This window comes from Schistocerca gregaria, chromosome 7 (assembly GCF_023897955.1).
Source record: "Schistocerca gregaria isolate iqSchGreg1 chromosome 7, iqSchGreg1.2, whole genome shotgun sequence".
In the NCBI taxonomy this organism is placed as follows: Eukaryota; Metazoa; Arthropoda; class Insecta; order Orthoptera; family Acrididae; genus Schistocerca; species Schistocerca gregaria.
In genome coordinates, this window is record NC_064926.1 from 88,134,414 (window position 1) to 88,151,468 (window position 17,055).

At 44.1% G+C, this 17,055-nt stretch overlaps 1 protein-coding gene across 2 annotated transcripts in view; it reads left to right on the forward strand.

Annotated features, from left to right (window-relative positions):
- LOC126281584 (aminopeptidase N-like) overlaps window positions 1–17,055 on the forward strand; it is a 330,257-nt gene that overhangs the window by 97,615 nt on the left and 215,587 nt on the right. For both annotated transcript variants that reach the window (XM_049980666.1, XM_049980667.1), the window contains exon 7: window positions 12,344–12,494. In XM_049980666.1, the coding sequence (XP_049836623.1) occupies window positions 12,344–12,494 (151 nt within the window). The remainder of the gene's footprint in view (window positions 1–12,343; window positions 12,495–17,055) is intronic.

Here is a 17,055-nt window from a genome sequence, read left to right on the forward strand (position 1 = left end):
ATAAAAAACACATAAATTAAGTAAACAGCACTCATCAAAAGAAGCGTGACAATTTGAGAAAGAGAAACAAGCTGCCTGTCGGTAAATACGTAAATAAGAACAGTAACCCCCACAAATTTTTCCAAACAGTTGTAAATTCAGCTAACATTCAATTCAGTCAGACAGAATTGACACTACTAAATAAGGGTTTGAAGCATGATATATATCCTAGCATCAATCACAACAACATAAGACACCATATACTCACTAAAGATAGCCGGTGAGTTTGCAAAACTTAACACTGAACAAACAGTAATAGGCCACAAGACTAATAAAATTATGCAAAAACACATAACCACTAAAGCATCAAAAACAAATAACTTTGAAATAAATGTACTTCAATCAATCAACAAGTAACGGCAAAACCATAATGGCCTGGCAGTAATATTCTCCATTCTCAATGGAGAGAAGTCTTCCGAAGTAAGAGTGATTTCAGGTGTGCCGCAGGGGAGTGTCATAGGACCGTTGCTATTCACAATATACATAAATGACCTGGTGGATGACATCGACTGAAATGCAGGAGGATCTGCAGCGAATTGGCGCATGGTACAGAGAATGGCAATTCAATCTCAATGTAGACAAGTGTAATGTGCTGCGATTACATAGAAAGATAGATCCCTTAACATTTAGCTACAATATAGCAGGTCAGCAACTGGACGCAGTTAATTCCATAACTTATCTGGGAGTAGGCATTAGGAGTGATTTAAAATGGAATGATCTTATAAAGTTGATCGTCGGTAAAGCAGATGCCAGACTGAGATTCATTGGGAATCCTAAGGAAATGCAATCCGAAAACAAAGACAGGTTACAGTACGCTTGTTCGCCCACTGCTTGAATACTGCTCAGCAGTGTGGGATCCGTACCAAATAGGGTTGATAGATGGGATAGAGAAGATCCAACGGAGAGCAGAGCGCTTCGTTACAGGGTCATTTAGTAATCGCGAAAGCGTTACGGAGATGATAGATAAACTCCAGTGGAAGACTCTGCAGGAGAGACGCTCAGTAGCTCGGTACGGGCTTTTGTTAAAGTTTCGAGAACATACCTTCTCCGAAGAGTCAAGCAGTATATTGCTCCCTCCTAAGTATATCTCGCGAAGACACCATGAGGATAAAATCATAGGGATTAGAGCCCACACTGAAGCATACCGACAATCCTTCTTTCCACGAACAATACGAGACTGGAATAGAAGGAAGAACCGATAGAGGTACTCAGGGTACCCTCCGCCACACACCGTCAGGTGGCTTGCGGAGTATGGATGTAGATGTAGATGTAGTTCTGATAAAGAGTACACAACAGTTATTATGTTTAATGATGATTATATACATAAAAAAATCGAATTCTTTGCAAACAACCACATACATGAAGTCCAGGTTGACCCCACACCATAGCTTCAAGCTATAATACGAAAATGTCTCAATAACAGTAATTTCCTTTTCACTAAGAACGAAGCATGAGAACCTATTGTGATGAACCCAACAGCCCCTAAACTCAAAGCACAACCAAAAGTCCATAAAACCAACATGCCTATCAGGCCTGTTGTGAACTCAATTAATAACCCAGCCTACAAATCAATGAGAGATCAAAGTGAAATACACACCTGGAAATTGAAATAAGAACACCACGAATTCATTGTCCCAGGAAGGGGAAACTTTATTGACACATTCCTGGGGTCAGATACATCACATAATCACACTGACAGAACCACAGGCACATAGACAAAGGCAACAGAGCATGCACAATGTCGGCACTAGTACAGTGTATATCCACCTTTCGCAGCAATGCAGGCTGCTATTCTCCCATGGAGACGATCGTAGAGATGCTGGATGTAGTCCTGTGGAACGGCTTGCCATGCCATTTCCACCTGGCGCCTCAGTTGGACCAGCGTTCGTGCTGGACGTGCAGACCGCGTGAGACGACGCTTCATCCAGTCCCAAACATGCTCAATGGGGGACAGATCCGGAGATCTTGCTGGCCAGGGTAGTTGACTTACACCTTCTAGAGCACGTTGGGTGGCACGGGATACATGCGGACGTGAATTGTCCTGTTGGGACAGCAAGTTCCCTTGCCGGTCTAGGAATAGTAGAACGATGGGTTCGATGACGGTTTGGATGTACTGTGCACTATTCAGTGTCCCCTCGACGATCACCAGAGGTGTACGGCCAGTGTAGGAGATCGCTCCCCACACCATGATGCCGGGTGTTGGCCCTGTGTGCCTCGGTCGTATGCAGTCCTGATTGTGGCGCTCACCTGCACGGCGCCAAACACGCATACGACCATCATTGGCACCAAGGCAGAAGCGACTCTCATCGCTGAAGACGACACGTCTCCATTCGTCCTTCCATTCACGCCTGTCGCGACACCACTGGAGGCGGGCTGCACGATGTTGGGGCGTGAGCGGAAGACGGCCTAACGGTGTGCGGGACCGTAGCCCAGCTTCATGGAGACGGTTGCGAATGGTCCTCGCCGATACTCCAGGAGGAACAGTGTCCCTAATTTGCTGGGAAGTGGCGGTGCGGTCCCCTACGGCACTGCGTAGGATCCTCCGGTCTTGGCGTGCATCCATGCGTCGCTGCGGTCCGGTCCCAGGTCGACGGGCACGTGCACCTTCCGCCGACCACTGGCGACAACATCGATGTACTGTGGAGACCTCACGCCCCACGTGTTGAGCAATTCGGCGGTACGTCCACCCGGCCTCCCGCATGCCCACTATACGCCCTCGCTCAAAGTCCGTCAACTGCACATACGGTTCACGTCCACGCTGTCGCGGCATGCTACCAGTGTTAAAGACTGCGATGGAGCTTCGTATGCCACGGCAAACTGGTTGACACTGACGGCGGCGGTGCACAAATGCTGCGCAGCTAGCGCCATTCGACGGCCAACACCGCGGTTCCTGGTGTGTCCGCTGTGCCGTGCGTGCGATCATTGCTTGTACAGCCCTCTCGCAGTGTCCGGAGCAAGTATGGTGGGTCTGACACACCGGTGTCAATGTGTTCTTTTTTTCATTTCCAGGAGTGTATTTGTATAAAAATACACATTTGAAAAATCATATTCCGTAAAGAACAGCTAAGAACATACCAACAGTTTGAAAGTTTTGACAGTACAATGTCAAGCTAAGCTTATATCACAAGGTATTGTAAACTTTTACAGCAGTATACCTGTAGGTAAAACAGTTGAGATAATGAAAATGAACCTACTGAGAAACAAAACAATGAGCAAACCAGAAATCATAGAATTTATAGACACACTTAATTTAGTACTTTCACATAATTACTTCTCCCATAACAATAAAATTTAAAAGTAGGACCTAGGACTAGCAATGGGAAGATCTCTCAGTGGCCTAATAGCAGAAATATTTATAAACCATATAGAAAATAAATGATAACATCACAAGCAAAGGTAAATTCGATAAGAGATATTTAGATGACTCCCTCATTCTGTTTGATGGCACAGAGGATGAAATGAGGAACCTTTTTAACAAATTCAATAGCCTACATAAAAATATTCATTTCACCCTTGAACAGAAAGAGAACAACTCCATTCCTTCCCTTGACATAAAAATATCAAAACAGGACCAAAAGGTAGCTTTCAGTGTTTACAGAAAACCTAGTAGCACTGACACCACTATACCAAACTCCTCAACACATCCGTTCTCACACAAAAAAGCTGCTTATAGTTCAATGCTTTACAGATCACACAAATTTCTACTTCAACATAAATAACTCCAACAAGAAATAGAAACCATAACACATAACGCAATAAGCAATGGATATGACCCTTCTCTAAATAATACCATGCCACAACAGATACACTGAACAAGAAACATCAAACTACACTCACAACAGACAGTGCCCCAGCAGTCAAATATGTAAAAATGCAATTTCTTGGAATAGTATTCGACAAATTAGTAAGATAATTCAAAAACACAGAAGTAAACATCAGCGTCATCACCAACAACCTAAGCAGGAAGCTCATTTACAATATAAAATCACGAGATACTAGTCTTGTTGCATCTGTCATTTATAAAATTACTTGCAACCAATGTAATAAACATTATATCGGCCAAACAGGCAGAAATTTCAGAACTCGAAAGAACATTTAGACTGCTACCGACTTGATAAATGTTACAAATTAACAGTAGTAACTCACATTAAAGGCACAGGCCACCATTTGAAAATCGAAGACAACCTCGAAATTTATCATGGAACAAATGGAAATTTTCATACATAATACAAAGCATGGAGATAACATGACAAAATAACCGGATTCAGAAACTCAAAATACTTCAACAGTCTTAAGTCAGTTCTTACTCAATAGATTCAAAATGTATTAATGTAGATAAATGACTACAAATCTGTCAGTACCCTCACTATCGATACAAAACCTCGATTATCGATACTGACTCACATGCTACAAATCCGACATCTTATGGTACGTGCATAACGTTTACATGTATGTCGAAGCAATTTGTGCAGTGAATTACGTCGGAAATCAGCGACAAAATGCAATGTGTAATAGTGTAATGTTCCTCAACAGCTCTGCCATTGCACCAGTAATGCTAGTGAAACTGCAAGGTGATGAAATCGTGTGGTCAACTGCCAGGTAAAAGCCTTTCACGCCATTTTCGCAACACACAACTGATACAAAACTATCTGCATCCTATACAGGCTGCGATATCATATATAGTTAACCACAAGGGAAAACAAAACTATCTGCATCCTATACTGGCTACGATATCATATATAGTTAACCACAAGGGAAAAAACCAGCAGATGACATCACTGACATTGATTTCTGTCCATCCACTGCCCCCCTCGCGCATTCCCCCCCCCTCCCCCCCCCCCCCCCGCCAATGCCACACCAGCCACTACAGTAACAAACAATGGACAAAGAGTTCTAGGTTAATCTAGTTTAAAACAGTTTATTTTTAAGTAACATTTCGCTGTATGTATAAATGCCTGAAGATAACAGAACATGCTCGAAACTCGTTGTACGAGGTGCATTCAAGTTCTAAGGCCTCCGATTTTTTTTCTCTGGACTGGAAAGACATAGAAACATGCGCATTGTTTTAAAATGAGGCCGCGTTCATTGTCAACACGTCCCAGAGATGGCAGCAGCGTACGACAGATGGAATTTTACCGCCATCGACGAGAATGAGAACTGTTTTAAATACTTAAAATGGCGACGTTTTCCTTACTTGAACAGCGTGCAGTCATTCGTTTTCTGAATTTGCGTGGTGTGAAACCAACTGAAATTCATCGACAGTTGATGGAGACATGTGGTGATGGAGTTATGGATGTGTCGAAAGTGCGTTCGTGGGGGCGCCAGTTTAATGAAGGCAGAACATCATGTGACAACAAACCGAAACAATCTCGGGCCCGCACAAAACGGTCTGACGACATGATCGAGAAAGTGGAGAGAATTGTTTTGGGGGATAGCCGAATGACTGTTGAACAGATCGCCTCCAGACTTGGCATTTCTGTGGGTTCTGTGCACACAATCTTGCATGACGACCTGAAAATGCGAAAAGTGTCATCTAGGTGGCTGCCACGAATGCTGACGGACGACCACGTGGCTGCCCGTGTGGCATGTTGCCAAGCAATGTTGACACGCAACGACAGCATGAATGGGACTTTCTTTTCGTCGGTTGTGACAACGGATGAGACGTGGATGCCATTTTTCAATCCAGAAACACAGCGCCAGTCAGCTCAATGGAAGCACACACATTCACCGCCACCAAAAAAATTTCGGGTAACCGCCAGTGCTGAAAAAATGATGGTGTCCATGTTCTGGGACAGCGAGGGCGTAATCCTTACCCATTGCGTTCCAAAGGGCACTACGGTAACAGGTGCATCCTACGAAAATGTTTTGGAGAATAAATTCCTTCCTGCACTGCAACAAAAACGTCCGGGAAGGGCTGCGCGTGTGCTGTTTCACCAAGACAACGCATCCGCACATGGAGCTAACGTTACGCAACAGTTTCTTCGTGATAACAACTTTGAAGTGATTCCTCATGCTCCCTACTCACCTGACCTGGCTCCTAGTGACTTTTGGCTTTTTCCTACAATGAAAGACACTCTCCGTGGCCGCACATTCACCAGCTGTGCTGCTATTGCCTCACCGATTTTCCAGTGGTCAAAACAGACTCCTAAAGAAGCCTTGGCCGCTGCCATTGAATCATGGCGTCAGCGTTGTGAAAAATGTATACGTCTACAGGGCGATTACGTCGAGAAGTAATGCCAGTTTCATCGATTTCGGGTGAGTAGTTAATTAGAAAAAAATCGGAGGCTTTAGAAGTTGAATGCACCTTGTATTATGATAGATTAAACACAATACAAAAAATAAAAAGGGACCAGTACCTGAAATTACAAATAAATAATTATGCCAAACAGTCACGGTTCACAAAAGTAGCCATTATGGCCAAAAATCATTCTTAGGAAGATGCTTGGCGAACTTAACTGTCAGTCACTCGAGGGAAGACGACGTTCTATCTGTGGAGCACCGTTTTTTGTAAATTTAGGGAACTGCCATTCGAAATTTATTCCATAACGATTATACTGCTGCTAGTGTACATTCCACATAATCACCTCGAAGATGAGAGGAATCAGGGCTCGCACAGAGGCATAGAGATAGTCGTTTTTCCGTTACTCTATTTGCAATTGAAACAGGAAAGGATAGTTGTACATCGTACCCTCAGCCAGGAACTGTACATTGACTTGAGGAGTATGGATGTTGAAGTATACACTAGTAGATTCCAGTAAGTATGCCTCCGTAAGCAAACAGTTTTCGCTGTGTCCTCTGCATTTTTCTGTTGGGGCTTATTCCAAAAGTGAAATTCAGTATTGTATTGCATGCATGTCTGAAGGAACGAGGACTGCAGCTGTTATACATGGAACGAATATGAGCAACCTTCTGCTGTATAACAGAATGCTGACAGTGAAAATTTGTGCGGGACCAGAACTTGAACCCAGATTTCTCACTTGTCATGAGTGGTCACGTGAACCACTTAGGTCATGTGAACACGACTCATTGTCGGACCCAAACTTTGACACATGGACGACGACATACGGAAGTTTGGCTTTGGCCTTGAAGCATGCCCAGATAGCCGAAGTGATAAGGCGACCGCTCGCACAGGCGGGAAATTCGGATTCGAGTCCAGGTCTCGCAACTGCAAATACATTCCATGTACAAAAATGAAGCATACAGCTCTCCCGTTGATAACACTGAAGAACTGTAGCCGCGCGGGATTAGCCGAGCGGTCTCAGGCGCTGCAGTCATGGACTGTGCGGCTGGTCCCAGCGGAGGTTCGAGTCCTCCCTCGGGCATGGGTCTCTGTGTTTGTCGTTAGGATAATTCAGGTTAAGTAGTGTGTAAGCTTAGGGACTGATGACCTTAGCAGTTAAGTTCCATAAGATTTCAGACAGATTTGAACCATTTTGATGAACTGCAGCAGCTAATTAAACAATATTGTCAAGAACTATGAAATAGGGCTGCTGATAAAATATCAAAATTCCTTCCAAAAAATATGAATATATATTGGCGATACTTCTTTCTCTGGTATATAGAAATCAAAATGACAATATCGAGTGTCGATATGTTTATTTTATATGATGTTTTTCTCACAATTTTCGGAAAATATTTGTAGTTGTCCTTTTCAAGATGTAGTAGGACATAATTTTACTTTCACTATGTGAAGGAGTCTTATTTCCTTTTGAGCCTTCATCACCTGGAATTTTTGTCTCTTACTGTGTGAAGCAAGTATAGGTGGCATAAAGTAGTCCGACTGAAGGGGTGGGGGTGGGGTGGGGTGGAGGGGGAGGATGGCGTGAGGGAACGGGGGTGTGAATGAAATAATAAGATTTCCGATGTGAGGAAATTGCACACAAATATTTAGCACACCTAGTGTGCTAATTCTGCACATCGACATTCTTCAAAAATAGTTGCTGAAAATTATGAACAAAAATCTAAAGAACAAGAATGGTCTATATATTGAGCGGAGACGTTTGAGGAGAAATGCTGACATAATCGGCGTTGCCTGCCATCAACGAAAACCGCAACTTCACCATTCAATTTTGACACTACGGTTGCTAGGTGGTTGGCGTTTGCAGAGATGAAAAACCAGGAAATTGGACAAATATGGCAAGCGACGAAACCGAACGATTGACCGATCCTTTTGTAGTGCCACTTACATGCACTCACCATTCTTAGCGGAGCGGTTATCGCCAAGCGTCAACGTGCAATGTTTTGCTTTCATTTCTTACTCTGAGGCGGATATGCAAGCTGCTAACTTGTTGATTTACAGAATATCTAATACGAAATTCATACTTAAATATAAAGCTCAAAAACCGGCAGTATGTTTACGATGTGCAGGCGATATTTGCTTTACGCCGGTCCGTCCAATATTTTACCTGACGACATATCGATATGTTCTTCGATACATCGATATTGTACAATAAGCACTTTTATATATATCGATATATCGGATTCCCAATATTTTTAACAATATCAGCAGTCATACTACTAAATGATCCGAGAGTGTTTGAAAAATTCTTAACCTACTGCAGAGGCAAGTGCAGTATTGTATCCAAATGCCAGGACGAGACGTGAGCTCCTTTAACAGGTACCAGGGTACAGTATTTTGTGACATGTGAGGGGCGGAAGCAGTACTGAACTTGCGTTGAGGTAGGACATCTGTGAAATTTGAACCCAATTAGATGGCGTCTTAATCCACTACTTTATATTTGAGATGCATTTGCAGTAACTAAAACAATATGTCATACTAATTGCCAAGTAAAATAAATGCATAAATAAATAGATAAATAAAATAAAGTCAGTCGTGGCCTATACTCTCACATTTGGAAGTACAGAAATTGTATAAAAACATGGAAAGCCTATGAGAAATGAATGCCTGACCATGAAAGCAGACGCTCTTCAAACCTGCGGGTGGCGCTGTTGTATTTGTCCACGAACGGCACCTGTGCAATCTCCTCAGTATCTTGCAAGTATTGGTGGTGGTCAGAACTGTCTTTTGTGCAATTGTGAGTGAATTATGTAGGAACTAAATGAATTCTACCGTTGGCAAACTTTTGGTTTTCGTACGGTACACCGTCGGCCGGAGTGGCCGTGCGGTTCTAGGCACTACAGTCTGGAGCCGAGCGACCGCTACGGTTGCAGGTTCGAATCCTGCCTCGGACATGGATGTGTGTGATGTCATTAGGTTAGTTAGATTTCATTAGTTCTAAGTTCTAGGCGACTGATGAGCTCAGAAGTTAAGTCGCATAGTGCTCAGAGCCATTTGAACTATTTCGAACGGTAGGTACTACCGTAAGCGAGATAGCTGAAGTGTTAGAGTTTCAAGAGGCACCATATAGAAGACTTATACCACTTACAGGGAAACATCATCCGCCAAGTCACAACCCGGACAAATGTGTATCTCGACTGATCGTCACAGACGATCACTGGAAAGGATTGTGACAAAAAAAGAGGACGACGGCAGCTGTAGAAGTGACCATGGAACTGATGCCGCACTCACAAACCTTCTCGTCATCAAAACAACATGAAAGGACCTCTGTAAGCTGGGAACTGCAGGGCGACCTGGAATTCCAAAACCACTCGTCAGGGTTACAAATGTCTGTAATACGAAAATGTGGTGTCAAAGCCATAAGACTTGGACCACAGGGCGATACAAGAATGTCATTTGGTCCGACATGTGTTCATATTTGCTGCAATGGTTTGTGGACCATAAGATTCCTGAATTATTCTGACTTGCCCACAGTCCCGACCTTTGGAATGAGTTAAAAAATAGGCTTCTCTCCAGATCCTAGACTTCATTCTCTGGTCGCGACTTTGGAGGAAGAACAGGCTACCATTCCTCTAGTCATTCAGACTCCTGCCCCGAGCAGAGAGCAGAGTTGAAACCACTGCAGCAAGCTTTAACAGCAGGGTAGGAGAGGGCGAGTGGTTCTCTGCTGGAGGGTGCCACTGGAGTGGGAGGAGGAGAAGGCAGCCAGTCAGTTGATAGAGTGCTCTGTTGACGAACTCGAGCAGGTACGGTTCAGCACATCTGAGACAGACAGACCGCAGCTAACGGGAAGGGGTCCTAGGGCCTTCACATGTAGGTTTGCCGAAGCAGGTGGACAGTAGCGGCAGCCCAGCTACCACTGCACTGTGGTGACAGCTGCAGGGTGGTGATGCAGCGGCAGCCTGGCGTCCCTGTGCCCAGGTCATACACTCGGCCAGTGGTCGTCGCTTAGCAGCGCGGCTGAGGCAATGTGACAGGTCTGGTGATGAACGGAATGGACTGTGCATCGTCTGACTTGCCGACAAGCTGTTTAAAGCCAATTTAAATGTCTTTTGTGTGTGATAGTATCTGTGGAAATCAGCATGGAAACATCTGGAGTGTGGTCAGTGGCCCGGTGCTGTGTAACCAGTGTGTCGGTCAATCGTGTGCTCGGCGTCCCTCACGTGGAAGTGTCGTCTACAGGTGTGACGTTTGCCAATGCTGCGAGCCAGCAGCGCATAGGCCCGTAACTGCAGTGTGGTTTCTGTCGCTTTCGGTGTTTGAGCTGTTACAAATGGCTCTGAGCACTATGGGACTCTACATCTGAGGTCATCAGTCCCCTAGAATTAGAACTACTTAAACCTAACTAACCTAAGGACATCGTACACATCCATGCCTGAGGCAGGATTCGAACCTGCGACCGTAGCAGCAGCCCGGTTCTGGACTGAAGCGCCTAGAACCGCTTGGACACAGTGGCCGGCGCATCAAAAAACGTTTTGCGTCACCTCGGTTCCCAGAACTCGTGAAAATAGACATTGACTGTGGATAATGTATCAGAGACACAGTCCATTTAACTGTTAAGAGATGTCACTAAACCCACCCAAAGATGTAAAAAACAGTGCATGAGCAGCGCTTATTAGATGGAGGGGGTTCGACAGCCTATCCGTTCCACTCCACCAGGAAGGAGGAAAATGACTCTTGTTGTCTGTAGTTCAACCATGCCTAGACGGTCAAAACCGCGGTTCGATCGCGTCCACATTGTTACGTTGTGCCAGGAAGGGCTCTCACCAAGGGAAGTGTCCAGGCATCTCAGAGTGAACCAAAGCGATGTTGTTCGTACATGGAGCAGATACAGAGAGACAGGAACAGTCGATGACATGCCTCGCTTAGGCCACCCAAGAGCTGCAGTGGATGACCGCTACCTACGGAGGAACCCTGACATCAACGTCACCATGTTGTATAAAGCATTTTGTGCAGCCACGAGACGTCATGTTACAACTCAAACTGTGCACAATAGGCTGCATGATGCGCAACTTCACTCTCGACATCCGTGGCGAGGTCCATCTTTGCAACCACGATACGATGCAGTGCGGTACAGATGGGTCCAGCAACATGCCAAATGGACCACTCAGGATTGGCATGACGTTCTCTTCACCGATGAGTGTCGCATATACTTCCAATCGTCGGAAACAACGCGATCAAGCTGAACGCCTTAGACTCACTGTTGAGCGAGTCAAGCAAGGTAGATGCTCCCCACTGTTTTCGGGTGGCATTATGTGGGGCTGACGTACGCTACTAGTGGTCACAGAAGGCGCTATAACGGCTGTACAATACGTGAATGCCATCCTCCGATTGATAGTACAACTATATTGGCAGCACATTGGCTAGGCATTCGTCTTCATAGACAACAATTCGCGGCCTCATCGTGCACATGTTGTGAATGACTTCCATCAAAATAACGACATCTCTCGACTAGAGTGGCCCTATTGAACATGCCTGGGATAGATTCAAAAGGGCTGTTTATGGACGAAGTGACCCATCAACCACTTGGAAGGATCTAGGCAGAATCGCCTTCAAGGAAGGGGACAATCTGGGCCAACAGTGCCTTGATGAACTTGTGGATAGTATGCCACGACGAATACAAGCATGCATCAATGCAAGAGGATATGCTGTTGGGTTTTAGGGGTACCGGTGTGTACAGCAATCTGGACTACTACCTCTGAAGGTCTCGCTGTATGGTGGTACAAGATGCAATGCATAGTTTCCATAAGCAATAAAAAGGGCGGAAATGATGTTTATGTTGATCTCTATTCCAATTTTCTGTACTCTCGGAACCGAGGTGATGCAAAACTTTTTTTGGTGTGTATATAATACAGCCAAATCACTCAGAAGATTTTACTTTCAAGACAATGGCCACATAGGGCTAAAGACACAAGGTAACGTTTCCAACCACCTGAATTTGGGTATACACCTGCAGCCATCTAAATAAAAGGGACTGAAGGAAGCCGTGTGTGGTGTGCCGGCCAGGGTCTGGTGACGGACTGCTGGGGGCTGAGGGAGCACTTCCTGGTGGAGCAGATGGCCATCGCGCTGGACGCCGACGCCTCCGAGTCCACCCACGCGCTCACCTCCGCCCCGGACACGGCCGCCCTCTACGATGACATTAGCTACTCCAAAGGTAATGTCTGACACAGTTCAACTTGGACGATTCTGGTTTTATACCTTTAGATTTTTTTCTGGTGTACAGGGTGTGAGAGAAAACTAATGAGACCGACAACACTGTGAGCGCCCTGGCAGCACCGTGCCGTTCTACTCGGGTAGACCGCTGGTTCATCCCGTCCAAACGCTCGGTCCCAAGTTTCGGCGCCCTACAGCCGTCACGTCATTTCTGACAGCGCCATTGGTGAAGTTGTGTTTTTGTCGTGTGTTACGAAAATGGAACAGCGGAATTTACAGCGACGCTATGCAATCGAAGTTTGTATCGAAATTGGGGAATCGGCAAGTGCGACCTTTGGAACGTTGAAACAGGCCTATGGCGAACTTTTCACTGGTACAAATAATTTTTGGAAGCAGAGAACACGTTGAAGGTGAACCTCGCTCACTGAGACTTTCAGCAACACAAACCGACGAAAACTTCGGAGTTGCGCATTCTCTTTTGAGATCAGACCGACATTTAACAGTAAGGATGACCTTGAAATTCTCAGGAATAAAGCAGGACACTGCAGACAAGTGGATGTTGCACAATGACAACGCCCCCTCCCCCCCCCCCCCACACACACACACTTCCATCGCGGAATTATTTGCCGCCAAGATATTCCTGTTCTCCCACACACCCCTCATTCCTCATTCTCACGAGTCCATACGACTTTTTTTCCTGAAATTGGAAAATATCTCAAAAGGACGTCATTTTTGGATTCTGGAGCACATTCGAAGAATGTGACTGACTTATTAAGGACCCTACCATTGAAGATTTTCACGAACACTGGGAACGCCTACTCTGTCGGTGTGTAGCTGCCGAAGGGAATTACGTTGAAGCGGATAATGTTGTTTGAAAAAATATATAGATAAAAAATCTGTCTCATTACTTTTCTCACATCCCTTATTTTTCTAACTTCAGAATTCCGCCTATTTCACACCGTAAGTTCCCCACTAAATTTCGAGGAACTGACTTACAGTCTTCTTGTTTCCTGATGACTATGCTCTGCTCGGGTCATCGTCTTATCTACGTCGGCCTTTACCCCTTCCGTCTTTCCACTCCTGTCACTTTCCCTGTAACCACCATACCACCATAGTGGGCGGGGGCGACGGCAACAGCCATTCCGAATTGCAGTCTGCAACCTTTGGACTGTCACAACATAGCACCTTATGACACAGATAGCAACAAGAGCGCAGTGACGGAGTGGCTAATGGCCAGTAGGTCAGTCCAGAAAGTCTCGAAACAGAAAAAAAGTTAAGAGGGTGGTTCTAATGCTTTACGTGTTTTACAGGGTTTGGCAAACATAACTTCCTGGTTTTAAACTCAATAAAACCCATTTTATGAATCAGAAATTTTTGAATTTTTTTCTGATAAGGTAGTTATATACCTAAGTTTTTGTTTTACACAGTTTTGAAAATCATTTCAGGTGTGTGACGACCCCCATTGCACATAAACTGAATAAGCTGATTTCTGGCATTTCTCATGATCCTTACAATGTGGCGGCAGGTATTTTGGCAATTTCTGCCCGAATATTGGCCTTCATCTCTTGTAGTGTTCGGGGACGGTTGACATAAAAGCGATATTTCAAAGAAACCTGCAACAAATGGCAATGGCCCAAGGAGGGGGAGAAGGTCGGCCACTCCAAATCGCCCCATACCGCGACGAGGCGCTCTAGGAAGTTGTAATGTCTCTTGCAGCGGTCTCTCCGCGATATTTTCAGAAATTTTTATAAATTAGATAACTCTGTTCATATCTCGAAATATTTCTTCTTATCTTACCGATTCCTAAACTTTAATATACAATGATTATCAATGCAAAGTAGTTTCAAGTCCTACTATTTCTTGGAGCGCCCATTTACTCCATGGAATAGGTTCTCTGCTATCTATGTTTTCTCTTATGAAAGGAAGGTTTCAGATCTTGTCGATTAGCCATGAAAGAAGGAAGATGTATATGTATGTATTGTTGAGCTAGTCGTCATCTTGATGAGATTCTGTGTGAGAAGGAATTTAATGCATGAACTAAACTAAAGTAAGTGTGTTCGCGTATTATTTAACTGATTATTATTGACAGTATCTGCTTACTACGCTGTGTTACACGGGATCAGTGCGGAACGTCTGATTTACACTGGACGAACCTGCCGTTATGTATGCTCAAGATATCCAGTTTATTACTTCCAATAAATAGGCTAACACGGTCTTACCAGCAGATCTCCGGTCTTCCCCATGTGATCACCGAAAGTTAATAATTATTACAACTGTTTTCAGGAGATCGACTGTCAATTTTCGTCGCACCGAGACTTCGAAATTGCTTCACTGCCTTCTGGAATTTAAGTTAAGCTCAATTTAATCAGGATAGAACAGTATTGAACTGTGTGAAAGTGATAAGCGTGCTTTGAGAATGAAAATTCCCTTAATATACTCATGTTTTTTACTATCCTGATCAGTGTAGCTAAATCAGACCGGTGTGAGAGAGGTTTTTTCAATGTTAGATCACACAAAAAATACTAAAAAGTGTTCCCTCAAAACTGTCACTGATGTCCTCAAAGTGTGAGCCTTTGCTCCGTCCTGTTGGAACAAAATGTCGCCTAAATCCAATTCATCAAAATGCGTGAAAACAAATTCTTCCATCATGGTCACTGAGGCGAATCATCATCATTTTTAAATATATGTTAAAGCTACTCAGTTTTGCTGCACGAAGAACCACTCATAACAGCGGTCTGTAAAGCCCTTCTTGCCCAGCGCAGAACTAGGCGAATAATCAGATGCATCCGTGACAAAAAGAACATAGCTCCATGTACCGAAAGTGCATACACGCTAATTTAGATCACTTAACCCTTTGTGACTGGGAATATTAAAAATTCTATTTTTTAATTTTCTTTTTTATTAGATTATTAAACTTAAATTGAGGCAGAACAATGTAAAAAACAAGTGTTGCATACATTAATTGAACACACATGACGTGGTTTCAAATGGAGCCACTGCGCATGAAATGTAGTAACTTTTGGTGGTAAGATAAAGTGCAGTTCCTTTCTGCAGACTGGCGTATAGCTGCTTGGCAGAGAGCACACTTTCACTTGATTCTGTGAGGTTCCTTGTTTGTGCTACAGTGTATGCGTTTGGGTTTTTCAGCTTTAACGAGTTTTACATTATTTTGTTAACGGTTCTGATGATGTACGTGGACGTCTGGGACGTTCTGATTAGCCTGGAAAAGTATTTGTTACAGAACACTATCCCCAAAGCCATACCGCTGTCTTCAGCTGATGCATCACCTCCACTTTCGCAGCTGCTGTGAGTCTCTCAGTAGGCATTAGAAGAAATTCCTCTCAGAAGGCCCGCCTGAATTGCTTCTTCCTTTATTCTGTGAGACTACATCGTGTGAAACAGCAAATACAACAACCTGTCACAGCTACTCATGTTGCCCTCAGAGATGCAGTCGTTTCAAAAGGAACCACCACAATAATTACGAAAATAAATACAAAAATTTAACTTACACATCATATAAATTTGAGCAGGGCAGTTTTCGGTACCTAATGCATGGGCAAGACACGCCTTATACAGACGAACTCAATCACAATTTGGAAAAAAAGACAGTTGTGCACTGCATACAAAAATGGTATTTATTGTAGGCGCCAAGAACGATTACTATAATCTCCAATAATTGTTTGATAATTATTACCAAGTTAATGTCAAGATATTACGGGGAGTATCAATTAAACTTCACGCCACTATAATGCGCGATAGCCTACAGCGTATCTGAAACTTCGCGCCATTATTTCAAAGTCTGCGCGCGATCTGTTTGTAACAAAGTTTGGCCGTGGCTCTCTAGAATGTTTTCCAAACCAACTCCGGATTATGGATTATCAGTTTTAAGTCAATTCTTTAAAATTAAAAAGAACCCGCACTCGATTACAACTTGTCCTCGTACTTGAGCGACTCAGAAGTTACCTTTTCCAAAGAAAAAAAAAACAAATAACGCACAACGCAGCATTGTGATCTGCATGTCAAAAAAAAAAAAAACAAATAACGCATAACGCAGCATTGTGATCTGCATGTAAAAAAAAAAAAAAACAACTCATTACCTATTGATTCTTATACACTGTCAATCGCTCGCAAAAAAAAAAAAAAAAAAAAAAAGCCTCGAATTGAGATGGCATCACACGTTACTACCTGTTTTGACTCTCCTACTGTCACGTGACACAAAGTACGAGGGTAATCCCAAAAGTAAGGTCCTATTTTTTTTATAAGTACGGAACTCTCTGTGGCAGTTGGTCACTCTGCTATGAAGAGTGCTTCACGCGATGTGTGTAAACATGGCGCACGCCACGCTGAGGCGCTCTGTCTTGCCTTGGCAGCCGTTGAGAATGGAACTCCCGTTGGATGTTACCGCCAAGTGTGAATTGCGCGCAGTTATTCGGTTTATGAACGCAAAGGACACTGCGCCGATTGAACTCCATCGCCAATTGACGGAAGTGTATTGTGAGTCGTGCATGGATGTCAAAAGTGTTCGCAAGTGGTGTAGAGAGTTTGCAGCTGGTCGGACCGAA